Source organism: Anguilla anguilla, chromosome 4, assembly GCF_013347855.1.
Source record: "Anguilla anguilla isolate fAngAng1 chromosome 4, fAngAng1.pri, whole genome shotgun sequence".
Classification (NCBI taxonomy): Eukaryota; Metazoa; Chordata; class Actinopteri; order Anguilliformes; family Anguillidae; genus Anguilla; species Anguilla anguilla.
This window is the reverse complement of record NC_049204.1, coordinates 6,220,090-6,234,923: the sequence shown is the minus strand read 5'-3', so window position 1 is coordinate 6,234,923 and position 14,834 is coordinate 6,220,090. Positions and strand designations below refer to the sequence as shown.

The 14,834-nt window shown below is 49.0% G+C and overlaps 1 protein-coding gene across 1 annotated transcript in view; it reads left to right on the top strand.

Moving 5' to 3' along the window:
* Nucleotides 1-1,751: 1,751 nt before the first annotated feature.
* The window catches only part of si:dkey-110c1.10 (unconventional myosin-Vb), a 26,610-nt gene continuing 13,527 nt past the window's right edge, over nt 1,752-14,834 (top strand). Inside the window, exons 1-17 of the mRNA XM_035414806.1 lie at nt 1,752-1,958; nt 3,621-3,731; nt 4,417-4,585; nt 6,251-6,395; nt 6,983-7,139; nt 7,706-7,849; nt 8,261-8,342; nt 9,062-9,169; nt 9,604-9,716; nt 10,271-10,539; nt 11,255-11,336; nt 11,915-12,055; nt 13,127-13,258; nt 13,367-13,450; nt 13,761-13,892; nt 14,006-14,103; nt 14,296-14,382. Coding sequence (XP_035270697.1) covers nt 1,935-1,958; nt 3,621-3,731; nt 4,417-4,585; nt 6,251-6,395; nt 6,983-7,139; nt 7,706-7,849; nt 8,261-8,342; nt 9,062-9,169; nt 9,604-9,716; nt 10,271-10,539; nt 11,255-11,336; nt 11,915-12,055; nt 13,127-13,258; nt 13,367-13,450; nt 13,761-13,892; nt 14,006-14,103; nt 14,296-14,382 — 2,078 coding nt within the window. The 5' untranslated portion in view covers nt 1,752-1,934. The remainder of the gene's footprint in view (nt 1,959-3,620; nt 3,732-4,416; nt 4,586-6,250; nt 6,396-6,982; nt 7,140-7,705; nt 7,850-8,260; nt 8,343-9,061; nt 9,170-9,603; nt 9,717-10,270; nt 10,540-11,254; nt 11,337-11,914; nt 12,056-13,126; nt 13,259-13,366; nt 13,451-13,760; nt 13,893-14,005; nt 14,104-14,295; nt 14,383-14,834) is intronic.

The following is a 14,834-nucleotide window of genomic DNA, read 5'->3' as shown; positions in this document are numbered from 1 at the left end:
TAAAGTTCACGGACCTTTTAACCTTTAGGTGGGGTGCTTATATATAGTGCTTATATATTTGAACTGACTTGACGGTTATCAGAAATTGTATTAAGAGTTTTATTTTTTATGATTCTTTAATAAAATGTTTTTGTTTATGTTTTGTTTTTTATGAAAAACAATAACCCATTGTGTGCTTGTATTTATTTATTTTTTGTGTTATGCATGGTTAATGCATGCCGTCTGAGATGCAGAAAGATTGGAATTACCCAGTTTATTGTTGGCCGGCTTCATTGATCATTTCGCACGCTATGCGTACGAGCGCGTTCCGCGCCAGCCGGAACATTTTGTAGAAGACTACATTCTCCGGCTCTGAGTTCCTGGGAAAGACAAAATGTTCCAATAATGCGAGACCTGGGAGGTTTTCTAGCCCGCGGTAAATTGGGTCAAGTAGGCGCGTAGCATCAGGAAGAGATTACGTTTTAAAGTAAGCGATTTTAATTCGTGTGCGTTAGCTAATGCGGAGCAGTTATGGCAACTCGCCCTCCGGAACAATACAAAATAAGGCACGATTCCCGGTTGATGTACAGACGGCGAGAATGATTTATTTGATTTCTGCTTTTTCCAATATTCAGCTTTACATCCAACTTTAGCATCTCTCCTGTTGGCACATAGACTGGGCCACATTGTACAGACACGTGAACAATACTGGGTCATTAAATTATCGAGGTTCACAGCTCAAAAATATTACTAAAGAATAGTAAGAAAGAGAGGTGCGAACTATACATATGTACCCTAAAAACATGAATATGTATATGCAATGTAAATTAGTTCAAATTGTACTTAACATTCATTCAACCTAGTGCAAAAGCAGTATTTTTCACACGGAAGGATGGAAAATGTACGTGATCTATTGTCTAATTATTCTTACAGAAGCCTGTTAGCAGAGATCACCCTTATTTGCGACGTCAAAGAGTATCCATTAAAACGGCACATAACCTAGTAATATTTTATTCATGCCTGAAGTCATAGTATGTATTGAGTGTACATCCACAAGGTTTCCCTTTGTTCTGATTGCCTCTGTGTGCGTCCACCTCTTCCTCACAGTTCGTCTCTTTCAGAGGCGGGAAATTGTGGGTTCTGAGCATCATGTTGGCTTTCCGCGAAGCGTCACTCAGGTGTGTTACCTAATGGGCATAACAGAGTGTCGTGCAGTGTGCATTAGCGCCCCTGACCCCCCTATAAAATGCGACTACTCTGAAACAGTGCTGCGTCAGCACATGCGCCTAGCACGTCCGCACGCGCATCGCATTCCCGCAGAGCGCAAGACTTGAGTTTGCTCGTTTACGCGGATGTACTCTTCACCCTTGATACGAGGAGCGCGTTTATTTTGCTGGCCTTTCGTTGGCTTTGAGGCCTCGCTCTTCTAACAGTCGCACGGCCGTGTATCCCTTAATGAGCAGACGCAGCCTTTGCTGCGCTGAAAATGCGTTATAAGAGGGAAGAGCTTCTCGTAAAAAGGGTTGCCCTCTGACTCTCTCTCCTCGTGCAGGTTTAACCCTTTAAGGTTTAAGACTGCAAATGTGTGATTAGAGTGTCAACTGAACACTCCGACGATGATGTAACAATCACTGCTGGTAAATGAAAGCAATGGAGTTCTGGAACACTTACTTTAGAATTTGAAAAAAAAAAAAGACATTCCAAAAAGCCTTCTCTTCAAAGGGTTAACCGTTAACTTGCCAGTCGGAGGCGACTCTGTCTCCCTCCTTCTCCCCAGTGGTGCAAAGTGCACGGAGGGAATTGCACCTCTGCGGAACGCCGGGAGAAGGGAAGGGGCGAGAAACCGTTTCGAAGAGGGCATCGCCATTCGCGTTTCACCCCAACCCCGGAGTCCTGTTCCCCCCTCTTTTCTGCAGGACGGGTACACACGGATACCCACCCCCAACCAGAAGACCATGACTGTGGAGCTCTATACTAAGGTAGGGTGTGTGGCTGGAGCGTTTTTTGATTGGTCCAGTACCCTTATGCTGTTACCTATGCTTCTGTTCCCAATTGGGCTGAGAAACTTCATTTGACAGGGACAATGCACATTAGTAACATTTCTGTAAATGTGCCAGAGTTAGCCCGGGAGGCTAATTTTCATCTGCAGTCCCTGGGCTACAGTGTCTTTGGACTGTGGGAGGAACCCGGAGCACCCGGAGGAACCCTGGTCAAATACGGGGTGAACCCGGAACCTTCTCCTTGTGAGGCAACGGTGCCAACCACTGCGCCACCATGCCACCCACTCTGATGCTTCTTTTGTGCTGTTTGTCAGTCATTATGAACAATTCTGAAAATTATAAAACAGCACTGGGAGAAGGCAAAGAAAGATAGGAAACAAAATTAATGTTCCCAAAAAATATTCTGATAAAAGGATAATACCATTTTCCTGCTTTCTTATTATTTAATGTGCCTCAGAATCTTGTTTTTGTATTTTTTTTTGGTATTATTAATTTTGCACACGCTCCATCCTAGTGTGATTGTTTTAAAGGCTTGTCTATAAATGCAGAAGATGAGACGAAAGACTAGCAGCTAGCCCACAGGTCCTGAGTGCATTTCTTTTGTGTTGCGCTTCCTGTCTTGTGATTAATCACATGTTGCTCTTCCTCCCAACGATAGCGGTGGAAGGGGGGGGGGCGGGGTCAGTGTTTGATGTGGTTTTGGGAGGGGGGGGGGGGTTAAGGATGAGAAAGACGGGTTTTAATGGCAGGAGGAAGCGCTCCATCAGGACGAACGAGAGAGAGAGAGAGCCTGTCCTGATGGAGATAATGAGTAATCCGAGCCCTCGGGTGGAGGGGGGGGGGGGTGGTGAGGGAGGGAGAGAGGCATGACTGACGTTAATGTTTAACGGGGGAGACGGGCAGATTTGTGCTGAGGCAGGAGGCCGTGGGTCGGGGCGGGGCCTGCCGGCACTCTGGGCGTCGCCCGGCCGGTGGAGAGGGGAGACGTTGAGGAGACACTTTGGCTCCCCGGCTCGCCGGCGGTGGAGAGCAGCGTGGCGTGTGCCGCGGTGTTGTGTCAGAAACGAGACGCAGCTGGACGGCGCTGTGTGGAAATGCACAGCAATGAAGTGTATTTGTGCGCAGAGCTGAGAACTCTGAAGAGTCCTCCATTTTCAATATCACTAGCGACTGTGCTGTACAGAAAAGTTCTGAATAAGATAAAGAGAATTCTTTTAAAGTGATCCATTCTGGCAGTAGAGGAGCAGCTTACATTGCATGTGTATACACGTGTGTGTGTGTGTGTGTGTGTGTGTTGGGTATACATTTGCGTATCTGCCTGTGTGTGCGTATGCTGGGGTTCCTGATATGCCTGTGAATCCTGAAAAGGTTTTCATGTGTGTGTCTGTATGTTTGTGTGTTTGAGTGATTGGTCTTTGCTCTGACCCTGTGTTAGTACGTGACACGGTGTTTGTGTGTGACCGTGTGTGCATGCAAAAGAGAGTCAGAGCGAGAGAGAGAGAGAGAGAGAGAGAGAGAATGAAGTGACCGCTGTCTGCTGTGACCCTGTGTTTGTGTTTGACAGTTTGACAGAAGTGTTTGTGTGTTTGTGTGTGTGTGTGTGTGTTTGTGTGTGTGTGTGTTTGTGTGTTTGTGCGCCAGGGTGCGAGCGTGTGGGTGCCCGACCCGGAGGCTGTGTGGGCGTCGGCCTGCCTCCTGCAGGACCTCAGGCCGGGTGACGGACACCTCCTGCTTCGGCTCGGTGACGGCAGGGTGAGGGACGCGGACCGGATACCCCAACACCGCTGTGACCTACCCTGCTGCTGCCACGGTCACCCCACTAACACCCCTGAACCCCCACTTTCACCACTGTGACCTACCCTGCTGCTGCCACAGTCACCCCACTAACACCCCTGAACCCCCACTTTCACCACTGTGACCTACCCTGCTGCTGCCACTGCACCCCCACATTCACCACTGCACCTCCACATTCACCACTGCACCCCCACCTTAACTACTACACCCCCACTTTCACCCCTGCACCCCCACATTCACTGCTGTACCCCCACTTTCACCCCTGCACCCCCACATTCACCCCTGCACCCCCACTTTCACCCCTGCACCCCCACATTCACCACTGCACCCCCACTTTCACCACTGGACCCCCATTTTCACTGTTGCTATGAACACCACTGTGCTCGCTGTGATCACAATTCTCCACACCCTCTCCAGCACTCCCAAGGGCCCGTGCCTCTGTTAAAGCAACGCACTTGCTATCCTGTACATTAACAACTCAAAAAATGATGTCAACTTGCTGACAAAACTCGATTTTGTAGTTTGTTAGTTGTCTAACACCTTTATGGATTTAAAATCCTCAACCAAGCCTTAGCCTTCTTTTGTTGCGTGAGTGTGAATTGGCTCTTGTACATTTTCCTGGCTTCTGGTGTTTACCTTCTAGGAGGTGCAGTACCCAGTGTCGCCCCCTTCTGGCCTCCCGCCGCTAGGGAACCCTGATATTTTGGAGGGGGAGAATGACCTGACGGCGCTCAGCTTCCTGCACGAGCCCGCGGTCCTGCACAACCTGCGCGTGCGTTTCCTTGACTACAGCAGCATCTACACCTACTGTGGTAAGGGTGGGGGCGGGACTTTGGGAACTGTGGCCGCTGTGGGTGGGTGGGTGGGTGGGTGGGTGGGTGGGTGGGATGTGGGGGGGCTGGGCACCAGTGTTGTGTAGTGGTTCGGGGCCTGGGATCAGGTTGAAGTCCCTGGTGCAGTACTGTGACAGTTTCCGATTAAATTTCCAGTTGAAGAAAACTGGACAGTGCATGAAAATATTATGAGTGTTAATCACTGTGGATAAGAGTATCTGAGTAGAGAGTTGATAAGAGGTAAGAGTAGCTGAGTAAATATGTTATCCCTTTGAAGAGTAGGTTTTTTGGAATGTTTACTCAATATTTCAAGTCAATGTTCTAGAGCTTCCAATACTTTCAGTTACCAGCAGTGATTGTGACATCAGCATTAGAATGTTCAGTTAAGAACATTCTAATCACATATGTGTAATCTTACACCTTAAAGGGTAAAAAAGAAAGAAAGAAATGGTGATGGTAGAAAATGTTTGAGTGTTTGATCATTTCTCAGAACCTGTTTTGGACAAGCGTGCCAAGTGAAAAAGGCATCGTCTGTTAGCAGCTAGCTGATAAATTTTTAATCAGTTGCATCTAATGCGGTGGCTCTGCCTGATTCATATTAGAATAATAATGAAACATTTGCTGGTGCGACTAAATAGGGACCCGTGTTATTGACCATGGTCCTCCTGGAGAATCTGAGCAAACATTAACCGCAGGGCAGAGCCTCTGCAGGTCTGTTTGAGCAGCCAGCCTGGAGCCGTTTGTGCTGAGCTGATGAAACAGCGTTCGCCTCAGCTGTGAGAAACCCAGGTGAAATGCGGTGACCTGTAAGATGGAGTTTTGTGCTTCAGAAACGTCGCTCGGCTTTTTCGTGGACCCCGTGTTTCTGTTGACTGATGGTCGTTTCCCTTATTTTAATGTGATCTCGGCTGGTTTTGCTAAATCCTGTGCCCTTAAAAGCCCTTGTGCTTCATGGCATGTGCATCGTTCCTGAAAATTAGTTTTAAGGAGGGTTACGGTGGCTTAGAAAGCAACAGCGAAAAGCTTGCAATAAGCTCTCCTGTGCCGTCGCTCCTTCCTCACTTACTCTCTTCAACGGAGAATTCGGACAGATCCACTGGAACCTCACTTTCCATCACTCTCAGAAAGGAAGTGCTGATACCAGCACACTTTTTGCGTTACTACTTCAGTGTTACTTTCATCACATTTTGTGTCCAAAGTTAATACTTTTCTGCTACACGTACACAATTTATGTGTTACAAATGGAGACTTTTTTTTAGCAGACTTGCGTTGAAAGTAACACAGAATGTTGTTGTCCTTAACTAGACATGGAGTCGTGTTTTAAAAAAATAAAAATAAAAAAAAGGCACATTCTGTGTTGTTTTTAATGTGTCTGCTTTACATTACAGGCATTTAGCAGACACTCTTATCCAGAGCGGTTTACAAAACTTTTACTTTTGCGTCCATTTACACAGCTGGATATATACTGAAGCAATGCAGGTTAAGTACCTTGCTCAAGGGTACAATGGCAGTGTCCTACCCAGGAATCGAACCTGTGACCTTGAGGTTACTAGACCAGTTCCTTACCCATTATACTACACTGCCACCCTGTTTTGAGAGTGATCCTGCTGGACTGCACTAAGCCTGCCTGTTTGGGCATCGCAGGGATAGTGCTGGTGGCCATCAACCCGTACGAGCCGCTGCCCATCTACGGGGAGGAGGTGATCGACGCCTACAGCGGGCAGGACACGGCCGACCTGGAGCCCCACATCTTCTCCGTGGCGGAGGAGGCCTACCGAACCATGATCAGGTCAGAGGTCATCCGCGTCGTTCCCCACATCTCAGTCTTCGCTTCTGGAGGATTAAAGGTTGCTGTGTGCCACAAGACCTGGGGCAAATAATGATCTGAAGCACTTAAACCCTTCAGACATCACTAATAGTCCTACGGATTACTGGAAAGGTTTTAATGAATATTTTGCAAATATTTAGAACTATTTTTTTCTACAATATTAATTGTACGTTTCTTGACATACAAGTTTTTGGGAAAATCTCAGCTTTCTACAGTGTTCTAAAAATTCTAACCAGCATAAAAATAATATTTCTCATTCGTATTTCACCCAGGTATAACTGGGTAACTGTAAAGCATTGCGTAGAAAATGGACAGGCTGCAAACTGGGGTTTATTGCACCCAGGTACTGAGGAAGCTCAGAACCAGAATTCAAACTTTTGAGAGCTCTCTCTTTTGACTTGTCTTATCAAGAGCTTCAACGCTCAAGTTGTACGGGTGATTCCCAAACGGTGTTAACTTTGAGTCGAGCGGCCTCAGCCCTCGTGAAGGAGAGTAATGCATCTCACCAGATGTTTGAAACCCTGTCCCCTCTGGGTCTCTGCGTTCAGGGAGCAGAAGAACCAGTCCATCATCATCAGCGGGGAGTCCGGGTCGGGCAAGACCGTCTCGGCCAAGTTCACCATGCGCTACTTCGCGGCGGTGGGGGGCGCGTCCCAGCAGACCAGCGTGGAGGAGAGAGTGCTGGCGTCCAATCCCATCATGGAGGTACGCGGAGCTCTGGTTTATATCTATCTGTGCCACCTGCAAAGAATCCTACACATACCGCCATTTTGATTGTAGTTCATAGATGCGTTTTTCGGGTGGTATTTTGTTATTGTTTCCCACCCCAATTGACAATCCTCTGTTTAGGGGCATAGGCACAGGCCCCCTTAAACAGAGGATTGTAAATTGGGGTGGGCAACAATAACAAAACACCATCTAAAAAATGTTGTCTATAAACTACAATCAAAATGGCAATATGTGTAGGACTCTTTGCTGGTGGCGCAGATTTATAAATCACACGAAGAGCTGAGTAACCCATATTACACATGAAATAAATGTATGAAAGTATAATATTTTCATTACTTGTACTTTCAATGCTGCCCATTGCTGTACATGGTGATTTGTCTCTTTGGTGTTTTTGAATTATAAATGGGAGGATTGTTCAGTTTTGTTAATTTCTTTAATATAATTTTAATAAAATGTCCAATGTCTTTGTAGAACTGTAAAGAAAATGAGTGTTGAATGACACACTGAGTGTCAGTTGATATGTGATGCAATGTTCGCTTCAGGCCATCGGGAACGCCAAGACAACCCGGAATGACAACAGCAGCCGTTTCGGGAAGTACATTGAGATAGGCTTCGGTCGTCACGGTGACATCATTGGGGCAAACATGAGGACCTACCTTCTGGAGAAATCCCGTGTCGTCTTCCAGGTGCCCGATTGTAAATAATATCCCAAATGCTTTAACTGACCAGTAGTGTGGCCAGATCTCGGTGGCTAATTCAAGCTCTTACGCACCACGGTGATGCAGTGCATTTATCCAAAATATGATCCTGATATATGTAAATTAGGGCTGCCCAACTCTGTGTTCCTGTAGGGTTTGCACTCCAACCCTAAAGAAGCACACCTCATTCAACAGCTAGAGGTCTCCTTGAGCTGATACTCAGTGGAATGAGATGTGGCAGGTTAGGGTTAAAATTCAAACTGACAGGATGGGTAGATCTCCAGGAACAGGGTTGGGTATCTCCATTAACGGATGGGAAGAAAGTGCTGATCTTATAAGTTCCCCGTGCTGCGAGCTGAGTGATTGAATTTTGGCCGATAATGCCCGTCCATGTTCCAGGCCCCAGAGGAGAGGAATTATCACATCTTCTATCAGCTGTGTGCCGGGCGAGAGCTGCCGGAGATGAGAGCCCTCAAGCTGGGTGAGACTGAGGTCCTCGGCTGACCCTTCACTGAGCAGACCGGCAGTCCCAGAGCTGCTGCAGACTGTGTGACTCAGACAGAGTGGGCAGTAATCCTGTGTGTGTGTGCAGACTAACACACAGAGCGTGGTCAGTAATCCTGTGTGTGCAGACTAACACACAGAGCGTGGTCAGTAATCGTGTGTGTGTGCGGACTAACACACAGAGCGTGGTCAGTAATCGTGTGTGTGCAGACTGACTAACACATGCAGGGTGGTCAGTAATCATTATGTGTGTGCAGAGTAACACGTGCAGGGTGGTCAGTGATCATGTGTGTGCAAACTAACACGTGCAGGGTGGTCAGTAATCATGCGTGTGCAAACTAACACATGCAGGGTGGTCAATAATCATTATGCATGCAGATTGATTGATGTATGCAGGGTGGTCAGTAATCATTATGCATTCAGGTTGATTGACGCATGCCGGGTGGTCAGTAATCATTATGCATTCAGGTTGATTGACGCATGCAGGGTGGTCAGTAATCATTACGCATGCAGATTGATTGACGCATGCAGGGTGGTCAGTATCCCTACGTACGGTCTGACTGCGCATCTCTGTTGAACCCCTGATCCGATCTGAAGTAAACAACGTCTGCTGCTGCTTTATCTCAGAAACAGCCAAGTTGTTGTGTTTTTTTTTCCCTCTCGTTCTTGCTGGCGGATATTACCGCGTTGCCATAGACGCGGCGGAGCAGTTCCGCTACACCAGCCAGGGCGGGGAGGCCAGCATCCCGGGCACGGACAACACGGCCGACCTGGAGCGCACGCGCAGCGCGCTCACCGTGCTGGGTAAGAGAGGCCGCGCGGGAAAGGGTGCGCGCATGGGGGCCTCCAGTGGCGCAGCCCGTAGAGCGCTTTCCACGTGCTCGTTGCGAGCTGTGACGTCGGCGGTTCGAGTCCGACCGCACGACATTTGTCGCGCGTCTCTCCCTCTCTCTCCTCCTAGTTATTCCTGTCTCTCTACGCTATCCTGTCTAATAAAGCTGAAAAAAGCCCCCCCCCCCCCCCACAAAAAAAAGGAAGGGTACACGCGCTATGGCCAAACACATCCAGCCCAGCGCTACAGTAAAGCACATCCAGCCCAGCGCTACAGCAAAGCACATCCAGCGCTACAGCAAAGCACATCTAGCGCTACAGCAAAGCACATCCAGCGCTACAGCAAAGCACATCCTGCGCTGTGTTCATCTGAAGGGTGCTGGGCTGTGCCTTCTCTCTCCCTGCAGGCGTGGGGTCTGACCAGCAGATGGAGCTGTTCCGAATCCTGGCGGCCGTGCTGCACCTGGGGAACGTCAGCATCCAGGCCAGCGGGAGAGGGGGTGACCGAAGCTACGTCGACGTACGGGAGCGAGTGTCAAACGAGCCTTTAAATTTCTCCCGTGGTCCCGAGGAGCGGCGGCTCGATAAAGGCCCTGTAGCTTCCGCTTATGAAACGCTCTTGAGATCCTGGTCAGATTTGAAAACACTCGCAAAACGTCGCTGAAAGTTTTCACCAAAACATGTTCGATCTCAATCTTCCATGCACAAAATATTTTTATTATTTAAAACGAACCAACGTTTCGACAACAAGGGGCTTTCCTCTGGGTCAGGGGTGTCAGAAGCTTGAGAGTATGGGGGCTTCTTTTCTTTTAGTCTATGTTCCGCCAGTCAGCACCTGTGCAATCAAGGTGTGTGTCACTCTTGCTTAAAAATATACTAACATAAATGTATAGAGCATATGATAAGTGGTTAGGGGGGTTTAAGGGGTTTAAGGGGTTAACTATTTAAAATAATTACCCATATGTGATGCCTGTGGTCCCCTCTACCTGTCTTTCTCCCTGCTGTTACACCGTTGGCCAGATGAGGGCGCTGTGTGGAATCTGTTCCCTGACGCGGCCCTGTGTGTGGCTGCAGGCTGAGGACCGGTCCCTGGCGGTGTTCTCCAAGCTGCTGGGCGTGGAGCGTGCCCAGATGGCGCACTGGCTGTGCCACCGGCGGCTGGCGGTGGGGGCGGAGCTTCTGGTCAAGCCCATGTCCGGGCGGCAGGCGGGGGAGGCGCGGGACGCCCTGGCCAAGAGCGTGTACGGCCAGCTGTTCGGCTGGATCGTGCGGCGCCTCAACACCGCGCTCCGAGCGCAGAGGGAGCGGCCGCAGTCCGTCATCGGCGTCCTCGACATCTACGGGTCAGGGGGCCGGCCCGGGGATCAGCTGAGACTCTGGCAGTACTGGGCAGTGCCACCATGTGGCGGGAAGGGGGGGGGGGGGTGTGAAATTAAGGAAGGATTCCAAGGGCCCGGACTGACGGGGACCCTCAAATAAATTAGGCCGTAATTATGCATGGAAGGGATGACCTGTGGTGGGGCCCAATTTGAGATCTTTTCATGGGGCCCCGAAATCCCTGGCGGTGCCCCTGGTCATGTGACTTTATTTAATTTGTAACGCAACGGCCAAGACAGAGCGCATTATTTTGAATGATTTCTGTGGCTTTTATTTTGAAACTCGTTAGCGTTAATGTCACACAAGCGGAATGTGTGAGAGTGACTGTTATGTGGCTGCAGTGCTGACAATTTAAATCACTATAAAACTTACATTGTGCTTGCAGAGCTACCAGAGGCCATTTTAAAGTAAGTGATGTGCTATTATTCAGTGTAATATGGCCTTTTTTTAACCACTGGGTCACAAATCTGCACTGTGAAATTAGAGTCTGGAGTCTGAACTCATGGAAAACACATGCACTTTACTGAAAAAAGTAGAAAGTATCTGAGACATCTCTTTATTTAATAGTGCAACGGGGAATGGTTTTAAGCATAGGTAAGTGGTAGGTATTTAACAGAAGGTGCTGGTATTTCACAGAGAGCTGACGTCGCCCCATTGTTGTTTCTTAACTTTCTCTTTCAGGTTCGAGACGTTCGACAGGAACAGCTTCGAGCAGTTCTGTATAAACTACGCCAACGAGAAGCTGCAGCAGCAGTTTAACTTGGTGAGTCCGATGGGGCTGTGTGTCGGCGTGTGCAGGCCGGATTCTCTGGGCTGTGTGCGGTACACCCAGAGTCACTCAGATCTGGCCCTCAAGGTCAGCAGTACTGCAGGATTTCTCTTCTGCCTGACAGCCCCACAGTCCAGTGATGTCACCGATTGGCCAGCGATTACACTCACCTGATAGGTCAGGTATAAATCAAGGAGGAGATGGGGGGAGGGGGGGTAGATGGAGGGCAGGGGAGAGAGGGCGGTGAGAAGAGAGATGGAGGGAGAGATAAGAGGGAGGGAGGGTGGGACGGGAGGAGGAAGAGAGAGGTATTAGATGGCTGGAATGAAAAACTAGCAGTACTGCTGGCCTGAGGGCCATATTTGAGTTTCACTTCCATCTACTGTATCGACATGAGGATATATCAGATATGCCTCTTTCTGCTTTTTCTCATGTATTGTTCTAATTCTCACACCTCCCATCTCTTCTCTCTCTCTCTCTCTTTTTCCCTGTCTCCCTGTATCTCTCTCTCTTTTCCCTCTCTCTCTACCTCTCTCTGTAAACTCTATCTCTACCCCCCCCCCCCCCCCCAGCATGTGTTCCAGCTGGAGCAGGAGGAGTACGTGAGGGAGGGTCTGCCCTGGAGCCGGATTGAGTTCAGTGATAATCAGCCCTGCATCGCCCTGATCGAGGGGCCCCTGGGGCTGCTGGACCTGCTGGACGAGGAGTGCAGGGTGAAGACCAGCATGCCCTGAGCCGCATGCTCTCTCTCACACACACACACACACACACACACACACACACACACATACACACACACACACACACACACACACACACACATACACACACACACACACACACACACATACACACACACACACACACACACACACACACACACATACACACACACACACACACATTCTCACACACACATACACACACACACACACACACATTCTCACACACACACACATACTCATACATGCACACACACACACACACACACACATTCTCTCACGCACACACACACATTCTCACACACACACACACATACTCATACATGCACACACACACACACACACACACACACACATTCTCTCACGCACACACACACATTCTCACACACACACACACACACACATTCTCTCACACACACACACACACACACACACACACATTCTCTCACACACACACACACACACACACACATTCTCATACATGCACACACACACACACACACTTACACACAAAGGCACATGCGCACACACACTGACATGCAGACACACGCATACACACACACACACACACACACAAAGGCACACACACATACACAGAGACACACAGACACTCACACACATTCTCACACACACACACATACTCATACATGCACACACACACACACACACTTACACACAAAGGCACATGCGCACACACACTGACATGCAGACACACGCATACACACACACAAAGGCACACACACATACACATAGACACACACACACTCACACACATATACAGGGACACACACACACACACTCACACACACATATTTAAACATTTATCTCCTTTGGCTGTCCCAGTATTAAGCACCTTTGAATGATTTACTGTGACCTGCAATGTCAAGGGTCAAGGGTCAAATAGAATGTCAGGGGAACAACCCCCAGAGGGAGATGCCCCAGAGACTTGCATGTCAATTAATTAAATGTGCTGTTTCCTGATAACCTGGGCCCTTGACCCTGCCCCCTGCTGACCCCTGCTGACCCCCCCTGACCCCTGCTGACCCCCCCCCTTCTCAACAGATGCCGAAAGGCTCCGATGAAAGCTGGGCCCGGAAGCTGTACGACCAGCACCAGAACCAGAACCCCAGTCCACACTTCGGCAAGCCGCGCATGTCCAACATGGCGTTCATCATCCGCCACTTCGCTGACATGGTTAGCCCGCCCCCCCCCCCCCCATCACTGAGAATGTCACGCCGCATGCGGTGCGGGTTTCCTGCGTTCCCGAATCTTCACTCCTGTCCGTGTTCGTGTCCCGTTCAGGTTCAGTACGAGTGTGACGGCTTTCTGGACAAGAATCGGGACACGGTGTTTGAGGAGCCAATCAACATCTTGCGAGCGAGCCAGGTACCTTTCATACCCCCCCGCGTGCTTTTATAGAATGTAATCCTCTGGTTTAAACTTCTGGACCAAAGAACTGCACTACAGCTGCAACAACTCGTTTCACAGATTTGGATAGCTGTTTCTGTTGTAATCCAGTTCTGTGGTTTAGAGGTCTAAATCTGTGGTTTAAACTCCGGTTAAGCACCATGCAATTGACCCATAAAGATTATGAACAGGGACATGTATGTTGGTAGAACTAGGTTTACCAAGACAGACACACAGCACACTGCTAACCGCTCAGCGGTAACCTGCAGTCTCCTGCTGTCTCCCTCAGTCTGAACTGGTGGCTGAGCTGTTTCAACAGGAACCAGCAGGGGGCGCCCTCTCCCAGTCCGGTTTACCGAACGGAAGCCTGCGCTCTGGAAAGAGGGCTCACCGGGAGCACAAGCTGACAGTCGGCTTCCAGGTGAAGGCTCCCTCCGGTGGTCACTTGTTGCAACTACATGGCTGAGGAACTAAGCTCTATCTGTGGTCTGTTTCTCACGCATTTCTTCTGTGTGTTCGTTCATGTGTCCACAGTTCCGCCAGTCCCTGCAGCTCCTGATGGACACTCTGAACTCCACCACTCCCCACTATGTGCGCTGCATCAAACCCAATGACCTCAAACAGCCTTTCCTGTGAGTCTGTTCCGCAGTGTGTGTGTGTGTGTGTGTGCGTGTGTTTGTGCATGTGTGTGTGTCTGTGTGCGTATGTGTACCTACATGCTCGGGTGCATTTGTTTGAGTATGTGTGAATGTGTAGTTATGCGTATGTGTGTGTGTTTATGATATATGTGTGCGTGTGTGTGTGTGTTTGTGTGTGTGCTGCAGGTTTGACCCTAAAAGGGCGGTCCAGCAGCTGCGGGCCTGTGGAGTCTTAGAGACCATCCGAATCAGCGCTGCAGGATACCCGTCCAGGTGAACACAGAATTTATACTTCCTGTAGTTTTTCCCTTCCTGGCCACTCTTTAGAACAGAGAGTAGTCGTCCTCTCTTTTCATTTCTCCCTTCCCCTTCTCCTCCTTTTCCTCTCCTTTCCCTTTCATTGAGGTAGATGATGCTCAATAATTTCTATTTTATGAATATTCTATTTAATTTGTTGGGATGACAGGTGTGCCATCCGCCAAGTTACGGACAAGCTAGGTACTCCCCATACCTGTATAGCACTGAGAGTTTGCACCTTTCAGAATTTCCCACGGAAATGACTACAATGACCACAATCCCTCACTCCTTTCATGTATTAACTTCCCTACCCTCTGACCTCATGTAAACACACAGTATTCAATACACATGCAGTAATAACCAAGCAGGCATTTTCCCAGCATGCTTTGCTGTGCATGGCCTTTTGCCAGCGGTACTGGGCTCAGTTC